Source organism: Culex quinquefasciatus, chromosome 3, assembly GCF_015732765.1.
Source record: "Culex quinquefasciatus strain JHB chromosome 3, VPISU_Cqui_1.0_pri_paternal, whole genome shotgun sequence".
NCBI lineage: Eukaryota > Metazoa > Arthropoda > Insecta > Diptera > Culicidae > Culex > Culex quinquefasciatus.
In genome coordinates, this window is record NC_051863.1 from 125,223,496 (window position 1) to 125,236,588 (window position 13,093).

Below are 13,093 nucleotides of genomic sequence, written 5' to 3' on the forward strand. Positions count from 1 at the left end.
AGTGACAAACGGCGTGCTGGACGACTGCCAGATGAAGTGCGACGCGGAACCGTGCAAGAATGGTGGCATCTGCACGGAAAACTTTGTCAAACAGGAGAGCACCTGCAACTGCGAACACACCAGCTTCCTCGGTGAGTTCTGCTCGGAGGAGAAGGGTGCCAGCTTCAGCGGCGAGGCGACCCTGCAGCGGAAGATGGTCCTGGCGGAACGGGTTGACCGGGTGCGCCTCCAACTGGCCTTCTCGAGCAACGACATGCGCCGGGCGAACCGGGTCATGTTGCTGCTCCAGTCGAAGAACGACCGCAGCTACTACCTGATGGTGGCCATCACCCAGGACAACCATCTGCACATCGAGGAGGACCGCGAGGGCGCCACCTACGAGGCCCGTATCGAGCAGAACTTTATGGACGACGCTCGGCATTCGATCTACTACTCGCGGAACGGAGACGACAGCTCACTGCTCGTTGACCGCGTGGAGATTCCAATCAAACAGACGCAGTCGAAAGCGCTCGTCCAGGTGCAGGACCCCGGGGCGAACCACGTCCAGGTCGGTGGGGTCAACACGACGGATCCGCGCTTCGCCGTGTACAAGAGCTACGACGGGTGCTTGTCGAGTAAGTTGGGGGAAATTTAATCAAATGCCAGCGGGGCATGTCATTTGGGAGGCATGATTAGGTGGAAACCTTTGCATTTAATTATGTTTGCAATTACGAATCGTCGCCGAAGATGAATCACTGAAAATTTGACAAACATAAAAAAATATGTATTTTTGTCCATATAACAGAACAGATGAATTGCGACAGGAAATATTTATTTAAATTTTGGCAGGTTATAATGTTCAGAATCTTATTTGTCATAATGTTTAAAAAATTTTAAACCCCTCTCAAAAGTTATGCGCACTTTTGTGTTACTTGCAGGGGCGCCGACTAGTCCAAAATGTTGGGGGGGCACGGTTGTTTTCCGAAATCGATAAGTAAGAGTGGCGATTAGATGTTAATGTTTCTTGTATATCACGAATTTTGATAATTTTATTACGATGTGATACGATTTTTTTTTCATCCGGAATTATTTTTTTTTAGAAAATAATAATTTATTAAAACATGATTGAGAATGTTAATTAGGGGGATTTTTTTATATGTTTGAAAGGCGAATTCCTTCTCATAGGCATAGTGTCACTTATTTTCTAGAAGTAACAGTCAATAATAAAAATAATCAGATATTTAGAAATTCAACAATACAAATACTCTAAAAATAAAAATAAAAGTAAAAAGCCAAAATTTAGATCTTCAGAAATAAAAAAAATACACATTTAAAAAAACATACATTTTTCAAATCTGCAATTTAGAAAAAAAAACACAAAATTCAATAAAAATTCTAGGGTTAAATAAACTCATGGCTTGAAAATGTTAAGAAATCAAAAGCAGGAAATCAGAAATTTAAACAATCAGTAATTTAGAAATAACAATAAAATTCAATGTTTAAATAAATCGAAAATTTAAAAATAATGCTTTTGACAATAATTTTTTTTTAAATTTAAGTATTTAAGAATTTTAGAATTTTAGAATTTTAGAATTTTAGAATTTTAGAATTTTAGAATTTTCGAATTTTAGAATTTTAGAATTTTAGAATTTTAGAATTTTAGAATTTAAGAATTTTAGAATTTTAGAATTTTAGAATTTTAGAATTTTAGAATTTTAGAATTTTAGAATTTTAGAATTTTAGAATTTTAGAATTTTAGAATTTTAGAATTTTAGAATTTTAGAATTTTAGAATTTTAGAATTTTAGAATTTTAGAATTTTAGAATTTTAGAATTTTAGAATTTTAGAATTTTAGAATTTTAGAATTTTAGAATTTTAGAATTTTTGGATTTAAGAATCTAAGAATTTAAGAATTTAAGAATTTAAGAATTTAAGAATTTAAGAATTTAAGAATTTAAGAATTTAAGAATTTAAGAATTTAAGAATTTAAGAATTTAAGAATTTAAGAATTTAAGAATTTAAGAATTTAAGAATTTAAGAATTTAAGAATTTAAGAATTTAAGAATTTAAGAATTTAAGAATTTAAGAATTTAAGAATTTAAGAATTTAAGAATTTAAGAATTTAAGAATTTAAGAATTTAAGAATTTAAGAATTTAAGAATTTAAGAATTTAAGAATTTAAGAATTTAAGAATTTAAGAATTTAAGAATTTAAGAATTTAAGAATTTAAGAATTTAAGAATTTAAGAATTTAAGAATTTAAGAATTTAAGAATTTAAGAATTTAAGAATTTAAGAATTTAAGAATTTAAGAATTTAAGAATTTAAGAATTTAAGAATTTAAGAATTTAAGAATTTAAGAATTTAAGAATTTAAGAATTTAAGAATTTAAGAATTTAAGAATTTAAGAATTTAAGAATTTAAGAATTTAAGAATTTAAGAATTTAAGAATTTAAGAATTTAAGAATTTAAGAATTTAAGAATTTAAGAATTTAAGAATTTAAGAATTTAAGAATTTAAGAATTTAAGAATTTAAGAATTTAAGAATTTAAGAATTTAAGAATTTAAGAATTTAAGAATTTAAGAATTTAAATTTAAGAATTTAAGAATTTAAGAATTTAAGAATTTAAGAATTTAAGAATTTAAGAATTTAAGAATTTAAATTTAAGAATTTAAGAATTTAAGAATTTAAGAATTTAAGAATTTAAGAATTTAAGAATTTAAGAATTTAAGAATTTAAGAATTTAAGAATTTAAGAATTTAAGAATTTAAGAATTTAAGAATTTAAGAATTTAAGAATTTAAGAATTTAAGAATTTAAGAATTTAAGAATTTAAGAATTTAAGAATTTAAGAATTTAAGAATTTAAGAATTTAAGAATTTAAGAATTTAAGAATTTAAGAATTTAAGAATTTAAGAATTTAAGAATTTAAGAATTTAAGAATTTAAGAATTTAAGAATTTAAGAATTTAAGAATTTAAGAATTTAAGAATTTAAGAATTTAAGAATTTAAGAATTTAAGAATTTAAGAATTTAAGAATTTAAGAATTTAAGAATTTAAGAATTTAAGAATTTAAGAATTTAAGAATTTAAGAATTTAAGAATTTAAGAATTTAAGAATTTAAGAATTTAAGAATTTAAGAATTTAAGAATTTAAGAATTTAAGAATTTAAATTTAAGAATTTAAGAATTTAAGAATTTAAGAATTTAAGAATTTAAGAATTTAAGAATTTAAGAATTTAAGAATTTAAGAATTAAGAATTTAAGAATTTAAGAATTTAAGAATTTAAGAATTTAAGAATTTAAGAATTTAAGAATTTAAGAATTTAAGAATTTAAGAATTTAAGAATTTAAGAATTTAAGAATTAAGAATTTAAGAATTTAAGAATTTAAGAATTTAAGAATTTAAGAATTTAAGAATTTAAGAATTTAAGAATTTAAGAATTTAAGAATTTAAGAATTTAAGAATTTAAGAATTTAAGAATTTAAGAATTTAAGAATTAAGAATTTAAGAATTTAAGAATTTAAGAATTTAAGAATTTAAGAATTTAAATTTAATTTAAGAATTTAAGAATTTAAGAATTTAAGAATTTAAGAATTTAAGAATTTAAGAATTTAAGAATTTAAGAATTTAAGAATTTAAGAATTTAAGAATTTAAGAATTTAAGAATTTAAGAATTTAAGAATTTAAGAATTTTAGAATTTAAGAATTTAAGAATTTAAGAATTTAAGAATTTAAGAATTTAAGAATTTAAGAATTTAAGAATTTAAGAATTTAAGAATTTCAGAATTTAAGAATTTAAGAATTTAAGAATTTAAGAATTTAAGAATTTAAGAATTTAAGAATTTAAGAATTTAAGAATTTAAGAATTTAAGAATTTAAGAATTTAAGAATTTAAGAATTTAAGAATTTAAGAATTTTATAATTATAGAACCTTAGAATTTTAGAATTTTAGAATGTTGCGTTTGAAAACTTGATGATTGTTTTCGCAAGAGTTTGCGTAAGTTTGATTGTAGATGAAGTGCTATGGGAAAAGTACCTTGGTTTTGTTTTTGGAACAACATGCACAGATAGAAATCTTATGAGCAAATCCGTAAAATCTATGTTGACGACATCTCTCAAATCATTCACCGATGCCTCTGTGCTCTTGTTCTAAGCTTACTGATTTTCCTAGAGAGCACATTGGTATAGATAAAACGTTGTCGATTTAGAAAAAAAGCATCTAAATCCAGAAAATTGTAAACGATTTCTTTCAAAACTTACAAGAATTCTATCCGTGTGTACAAACAATATTCCATTTATGTTTTAGATATTATTTTCAATTATTTCCTTTTTTATATATTTGATATAAGAATATTTTTCTTCCAAAATTTCTGGGGGGGCACAATGTATGGGCTGCCCCCCCAGCCAAATTTTAGGGGGCAAAAGTACCGTGCCCCCCCAGAGTCGGCGCCCCTGGTTACTTGTTTACATTTTAAAGCCTGATTAAAACTATTGTGATTGAAATGAAGTCCGGATCCATCTAGTGATTTATCGTTGGATTATTAATTAAGGGAGCGTCCTTTTATAAAGTAACGCGAACATTTGGAATTTTTTTATCTCCTCCACCCTCATAACAAAATTTTCAAATAAATTTATTTTTTTTTTGTTAGGAGCGTAACACGTCCTTCATCCCCCTCCTTCCCCTTCCCCCAACTGCGTTACGTAATAAAAGAACGCTCAAAAAGGGAGTTTAAATGTTTTGAAACAATAATACATAAATACATAACTATAACAATCAAATTGTAGAAGAATTAGGTCCGTTAGTATGACATTTTTGGTATATGAGTGATATTCTAGATTTTCGCAAATTATTGCGCGATTTCAAAATTTGTATTTTTTGCCTTCCTCACCTCAATGAGGAAAGGCTTTAAAATCACTCGAAAACGAACTTCTTAATTTGCGCTCCTAGACCCACCTTCATGTATACATATCGACTCAGAATCAAATTCTGAGCAAATGTATGTGCGGGTGGTTGGATGTTGATCAAAATAATTGCACTTGATTATCTCGGGACTGGCTAAACCGATTTTGTCCGTTTTGACCTCATTCGATCCATCTTGGGGTCCCCTAAGTCACTATCTATAAATGGTGATGTTTAGTTAAGTACTTCAAAAGTTATGCTTAAAAAACGATTTTGACTAAAGTCCGAAAGATTGTAAAAAGGGTGGTTTTTGTGAGGAACCCCGTCATGTTATACATTTTTAGAAAGGTATTTGAAAGACCTTTCCAACGCGACCAAAATATTGAAGATCTGACCACCCTATCAAAAGTTATGGTCACCTAAGTGTTTTTTATACACTTTTTTGAGGCCGGATCTCCAAAATTTTGATGAAAAAGTTGTCCGGATCTATGTTACGACCCATCGTTAGATAGGTAATCAAAAAACCTTTCCAACGAGCCCAAAAGATTGAAGATCTGACAACGCTATCAAAAGTTATGAGCTATTGTGCAAAAATATAATTTTGACGGATGCAAAAAAGGGTAAACATTGCAAAAGATCCGGCTGAGGCAGCACTACGCTTTATGGAATCGGGCTCGTTAGCCCAAGCTTTTATAGCATTTTGTTTGCATGTATTGAGGCGCATTTGAATACAAGCAGAAAGCGTCTTCAATTGATTTTAGGAAGGCACCAATCACTGAGGTGGAGTAACGTTTTTTTTTATTTGAATGAAAATTTGTTCATACACTCATTATGTCAAAGAAACAATTGAGCAGTTCTCTAGGATTTCGGTCATTCGATTTTTTTTGTATTTTTTAATCCGACTGAAACTTTTTTGGTGCCTTCGGTATGCCCAAAGAAGCCATTTTGCATCATTAGTTTGTCCATATAATTTTCCATACAAATTCGGCAGCTGTCCATACAAAAATGATGTATGAAAATTCAAAAATCTGTATCTTTTGAAGAAATTTTTGATCGATTTGGTGTCTTCGGCAAAGTTGTAGGTATTGATACGGACTACACTGGAAAAATAATACACGGTAAAATTTGGTGATTTTTTATTTAACTTTTATCACTAAAACTTGATTTACAAAAACACTATTTTTAATTTTTTTTTTTTGATATGTTTTAGAAGGCATAAAATGCCAACTTTTCAGAAATTTCAGGTTGTGCAAAAATCACTGACCGAGTTATGATTTTTTAATACTGATTTTTCAAAAATCGAAATTTTGGTCGTCAACTTCATTTTCGATGTAAAATCAAATTTGCAATCAAAAAGTACTTTACTGAAATTTTGATAAAGTGCACCGTTTTCAAGTTATAGCCATATTTAAGTGACTTTTTGAAAATAGTCGCAGTTTTCATTTTTTTAGTGCACATGTTTGCCCAGTTTTGAAAAAATATTTTGAAAAGCTGAGAAAATTCTCTATATTTTGCTTATTTGGACTTTGTTGATACGACCTTTAGTTGCTGAGATATTGCAATGCAAAGGTTTAAAAACAGGAAAATTGATATTTTCTAAGTTTCACCCAAACAACCCACCATTTTCTATCGTCAATATCTCAGCAACTAATGGTCCGATTTTCAATGTTAATATATGAAACATTTGTGAAATTTTCCGATCTCTTCGAAAAAAATATTTTTGGAATTTTCAAATCAAGACTAACATTTCACAAAGGCCAAACATTCAATATTACGCCCTTTTAAAATGTTTGTCTTGATTTGAAAATTCCAAAAATATTTTTTTCGAAAAGATCGGAAAATTTCACAATTGTTTCATTTATTAACATTGAAAATCGGACCATTAGTTGCTGAGATATTGACGATAGAAAATGGTGGGTTGTTTGGGTGAAACTTAGAAAACATCAATTTTCCTGTTTTTAAACCTTTGCATTGCAATATCTCAGCAACTAAAGGTCGTATCAACATAGTCCGAATAAGCAAAATATAGAGAATTTTCTCAGCTTTTCAAAAATATTTTTTCAAAACTGGGCAAACATGTGCACTAATTTAAAAATGAAAACTGCGACTATTTTCAAAAAGTCACTTAAATATGGCTATAACTTGAAAACGGTGCACTTTATCAAAATTTTAGTAAAGTACTTTTGATTGCAAATTTGATTTTACATCGAAAAATGAAGTTGAAAAATTTTACGACCAAAATTTCGATTTTTGAAAAATCAGTATTGATTTAAAAATCATAACTCGGTCAGTGATTTTTGCACAACCTGGAAATTTCTGAAAAGTTGGCATTTTATGTCTTCTAAAACATATCAAAAAATAAAAAAATTAAAAATAGTGTTTTTTGTAAATCAAGTTTTAGTGATAAAAGTTAAATAAAAAATCACCAAATTTTTTTACCGTGTATTATTTTTTCCAGTGTAGTCCGTATCCATACCTACAACTTTGCCGAAGACACCAAATCGATCAAAAATTCCTTCAAAAGATACAGATTTTTGAATTTTCATACATCATTTTTGTATGGACAGCTGCCGAATTTGTATGGAAAATTATATGGACAAACTAATGATGCAAAATGGCTTCTTTGGGCATACCGAAGGCACCAAAAAAGTTTCAGCCGGATTAAAAAATACAAAAATTAAAATTGAAGAAAAAAGACCGATTTCGTAGAGAATTGCTCAATTTTGTATCATTAGTTTTTCCATACAAACTCACAATTTTTGGTGTTGGTTGGTAGATGTGTGAATTTCTGTATCTTTAGAAAGAATTTTCAGATCAATCTTCGGCAAAGTTATAGGTTTTGATTAGGACTTTTCGGAAAAAAGGTACACGGAAAACAAATTTCCAGTTTAACAATTTACAGTTCGTAAAAAAAGTAATTACACCCCTTGAGCACTATGCACATTTTGTGATGAAACATGTAAAAAATTTAAATTTTGACAGGAACCTAGTACTACGTTTTGTTCAGAAACTCATGCCAAACATTTTGCTACAAAAAACTCATGAAAAGATGATTTCTATAAAAAGTTATATAACAAATACTACTACGAAAATAAAAAAGGTGCAAAAAAAGTTTGTATACCTTTCGGAAAATTACCATAAATAATGTTATTTGTTGACAAATCACCATAAATCCAGTCTTCCAACTAAAAATAGACATCCTTGACTGATTAAAAAGATAATTGGGATTGAATATAAAGTTTACTAACTACTTAGTATAAAAGTTTATATAACTCTGGAAATTCTATATAAAACTTATCAAAACCTAATTTTAAAAACTTTTAATTGAACTAAGTATTAATATTACCATAGATTTGCTAAATAAACATTTTGGAATGGGTATAACGCCGTTTTGGGGATCTTTGTATCGATAGAATAGATTTTTTGTGGAAATTTTGTACCAACCCGGATTTGCGTCGTCGGAAAATCCACCGGCATCAAAATGTTGTTATTACATCCGAAATGTATGAAAAAATCCTGATCGTTAGATAGCCATATTGTAAAAACTGAAATTTTGAGCATTTTTTTTCAAAAATACGTAGTTTTGTGCAAATTTTGAGTGTTTTCAAAAAAAAATTATTAAATATTCGAAATGTTTGAAAAAACTGATCAATTGATACCCATATTGCAATATTAATATATTTTTGGTTTCTTTAGAAAAAAAATGCATTTTCAAAATTTTAGAAAAATAAGTATTTTTGGGAAAATTTTCATAAAGTTATAATTTTAATGGATAGCTGACATCATCCCGATTCCAAAACACTTTCATTTATTGATGTTTGCATGATTTTTCATACGATTAAAGCCAATGTCTCCCAAAAACACCCAAAAAGTAAAAACTGAAAATTTGGTTTATTGGACCTTTTAAAAAAAACTCCAGAAACGTAATTGGCTTGCGATTTCATATTCCGTCCCATCCGCAGACATCTTCATCCAGGTGAACAACGACACGATGAAACCACTGGAGGAGTACATGCTGTTCACGAAGGCCGAGGCGGAGATGATCCACGTGATCAACTCGCAGGGCGTCCGGTCGGCCCAGTGCAAACAGTTCGACGTGATGCCGAAGCTGACCGCGTTCAACGAACCAATGCACATGAACATGACTTCGGTGGGTGATCTTGATTTCGTTAATTGCAATTTGTAATGACTTTTGATTACTTTTCGCTAGAGTATCGACAAAACCTGGGTCGTAGACGCCCCGGTCCGAGTTCCGTACGAAGCCATCAACGTGAACCAGTCCAAGGAGGAGGACAAAACGCAGGTCGTGTTCATCGCGCTCACGTCGGTCTTTGTAATTATCGTGGTGTGCTGCCTGATCGAGGTGTACCGCTCCGATCGGGAGTACAAGAAGCGGCTGGAGCGGCAAACCGACGAAGATATCATCCTGTCGAAGGAGCAAGCGGCCAAGATGCACTTTGAGTCGGCGAACGCCGCCAACGCAACCAAGGGATTCAACTACAAGGCGGTTGCTCTTGACGAGAAAAAGGAAAACGGTTCAACGAAGCCGTTGGTTGGTATTTTGAAGAATGGTAATGCAACTCCTCCGGCCAACGGGGACACCGTCCAGAAGAGTCCGGAGCTGGTTCCTAGTGAAAGTCAGCTACAACTGCTCAGTGGAATTCGAGGTTCGTCTACATCGGCTAATCCAAAAATCTCAAATACATAAATGATGACCTTCTGATTAACAGACAGTCAACTGATGGACCACGAACCGCAGTGGGAATCGCTGAACGCTGAGGAGACCGACGCGCTAGTTCCAAATTCCCCCGACACGAACGGTGGACCGGACACAACGATGGCCAACGGCGGTGGCACCACCAACGGAACCTCCGGCCATCACTCGGACGACCACTCGGACAGTGATGCCGAGCTCGGAGATCAGCCGGTAAGCATGACCCTGCGAAGCCTCGCACCGTTCAGCTCGATCAGCGAGGTCACACTAAACAAGCTGGATCTTGGCGACTTGCAACTAAATCGCGACGAGTTCGATGTATAGCCGCACGCAACTCCATTCTGCCTCTAGTCAAACATTCCACTGCTCTGTGTTTTTCTGTTGTCTTGTCTTTTTGGTTCTGTTTCCTATCTGTTTACGCTTGAACTATGCAACTAAACCACATTTCGTACATTCATCATAAAAGCATTTTACATACCGTAATCTGGGGCGAATCGGGACTACAGTCTGAATAGGAACAGCAGTTTTTAGAGCACTATAAGCTTTTAAATTTGGAAATGGATGTACACATTTTGTTGGTCTGAGTTTGTTTGCCCCATGTGTCCCGATTGACCCCAGTTTACGGTACTTAAAAAAAGTTGTTAATCGATAAAATTATTGTCGATAATTTAATCGTCTAGCGATAACGATACTGGTTATCGTTATCGTCAGGACGATAAATTATCGTTATCGTTATTTCGATAATTCTATCAGCGATAATCTTATCGCCGATGATGGACGACAATTTATTTTTAAAATCTTTCTAAAATCATGCTACATTATCAATGCAATCACTAAGAATATATTTTTTGAATATGTAGTAAGTTTCAAAGAATAAATACTCCAAATTGTTCACAAAATACCGTATTCTTAGAAAGTACTCAAATGTTCATAATTTGCAATATGGAAAAACGAAACGAAGCGAAATTGTGTATACTTTTTCATTCATTCCATTTTTTTTGAAAATTTTAAAATTTTCACAAAGGACCGTATTTTTTCAAATACTCAAATTTTCCAAATTTGCAATCAAGAAATTAAATTGTGCATGCTTCAAACGTACATTACAAATTTAAATGCTTCATATAACATTTGTTTGATACCCATGAATAATGCATACTATAGAAAAAAACGTTACTTAATCCACCCTTAGGTGGTTGGTGCTTTCCTCTCATTCAAAGGGTAATGCTATCCAAAATAGACACGCCTGTGGGAAGGTCTTTAAATTACCTATCCAAAGATAGGTCGCATGATATATTTGGAATACGTTTTCATCTAAATATCTGAGAACTAGCCTCCAAAAAGTATATAAATAACTCTTAAGTGCTTATAACTTTTGATAGGGTTGTCAGATCTTCAATGTTTAGGACGCGTTGGAAAGGTCTTTTGATTACCTGTTCAACGACGGGTTGCATGATAGATCCGGACAACGTTTTCATCGTGATATCTGAGATCTGGCTTCCAAAAAGTGCATAAATAACACATAATTGCTAATAACTTTTGATAGGGTTGTCAGATCTTCAATGTATTGGTCGCGTTGGAAAGGTCTTTTAAATACCTTTTTAAAAATGTATAACATGCTGGGGTTTCTTACAAAAACCACCCTTTTTACAATCTTCCGGACTTTAGTCAAAATCGTTTTTTTTAGCATAACTTTTGAAGTACTTTACTAAACTTCATAATTTTCAATAGGGACTTATGGGACCCCAAAACGAATCGAATGAGACCAAAACGGTCCAAATCGGTTAAGCCAGTGCTGAGATAAGGCTGGTACAAATATTTTCAAAAGTTTTTGTCACCCCCTTCAAAATTGGCCCGAAAAATCAGGGGCAAAAAATATTTTACAATAAACTTCAAAATTTCAATGAAAATTCAAGTGCAACCAGCTGAAATCAAATTAAAATACATTCTCCTGCGTTTAAAATCATTTTTAGCATGTTTGGGTTTGTTAAAAAATCTTAAGATTTTTTGAAAATTTTCGATGCAAAATCTTTTTTTTCGATACAATTTTTGTTTTTGTCAGATCTTAGATTTTTTGAAAACTAATGATTGCAAAACAACTGAACTAGTGTAAAATGCATTTTAATACACTTTTTTCATTGAAACGTGAAGACTATGGCTTGTTATTTAAATTTTTATATTTTTTTTATTTTTTGCCCCCCCCCCCCCCTTGATCTTGGCCAGGGCCGAGGGACAAAAACTTTTTTAAATATTTGCATCGGCCTAATCGAGTGCATATTTTTTGGTGCACAGACCCACATCCCTACACACACACACAGACATTTGCTCAGAATTCGATTCTGAGTGGATAGGTATACATGAAGGTGGGTCTAGGAGGTCTAATTGAGAAGTTCAGTTTTCGAGTGATTTTATAGCCTTTCCTCAGTAAGGTGAGGAAGGCAAAAATAGTAATTTCAAAAACTTACGCTATTTTAAGTAAATTTAAGTGATTTATAAAAAAATAGCTTCCCTTGCGAATTTTGAAATTTTGAGTATTTTCGAAAATACAGTGTTTTGTGATTTTTAGTGTTTCTTATAAAAAAACTCTAATATATTGAAAATGCACGTCAAATTTCGCTTCGTTTTATACCCATATTGCAAATCATGAAATTTTGCATACTTTTGTAAAAATACGGTATTTTGTGAAAATTTTGTTTTTTTTTATAATTACCTTTAATAATGTAAAAATGCATAAAAAATGTCGTTTCGTTACCCATATTGTAAATTAAGAAAATTTGAGTATTTAAAAAAAAGTAGTTTGATATTTTTAGTATGTTTCAAAAAAAAACTCTGATGAAGTGAATTTTTTTAATAAAATTTCGCTTTATTTAAAACCTGTATTTCAAATTTTGAAAATTTGAAAATATCAAATTATTTCCTCTACAGCATTGCCTTGGCGTTCTCGATTACGAGATTACTACTCGAAACTAAGTGTTCGAAGGCTTGATTGTTGAGTACTTTCGAAAAATACGGTATTTTGTGAACAATTTTGAGTATTTATTCTTTGAAACTTAGTATATTTGGAAAAAAACATATTCTTTTTGAAAGAATTGATAATTTGAAATGATTTGTTTGAATCAAGTCGATTTTGGAAAGATTTTTAAAATGAGTTAAAGTCCATACATTCTTATCGGTGATTAGATTATCGCCGATAGAATTATCGAAATAAGGATAACGATAACGATAGAATTATCGTCATCGTTATCGAGCATCGATAACCTTGATACTTAAGTATTTTTTCGTTTAACCTTATAACGTACTTACTAATACTTCTATTCGATATTAGATCTTATGAGATTAGAGATCACTACGATTAACAGAGTTGTTACCGAAAGTCGTTAAATAACTATGGGTCATTTCAGGTCAACTGAGTACACTTTTGGATTCGACCTTCACCGATTTGGACCTAACTTGGAGTGAATGTTCACCTATCGATTGTAAACAAAAATCCCAAGTTTGGTGC

The 13,093-nt window shown here is 30.9% G+C and overlaps 1 protein-coding gene across 6 annotated transcripts in view; it reads left to right on the plus strand.

Annotated features, from left to right (window-relative positions):
* LOC6039111 (contactin-associated protein-like 2) overlaps positions 1-13,093 on the plus strand; it is a 175,357-nt gene that overhangs the window by 155,653 nt on the left and 6,611 nt on the right. For all 6 annotated transcript variants that reach the window (XM_038263138.1, XM_038263139.1, XM_038263140.1 and 3 more), the window contains 4 exons: positions 3-614; positions 8,843-9,030; positions 9,091-9,547; positions 9,611-9,807. In XM_038263138.1, coding sequence (XP_038119066.1) covers positions 3-614; positions 8,843-9,030; positions 9,091-9,547; positions 9,611-9,807 — 1,454 coding nt within the window. The remainder of the gene's footprint in view (positions 1-2; positions 615-8,842; positions 9,031-9,090; positions 9,548-9,610; positions 9,808-13,093) is intronic.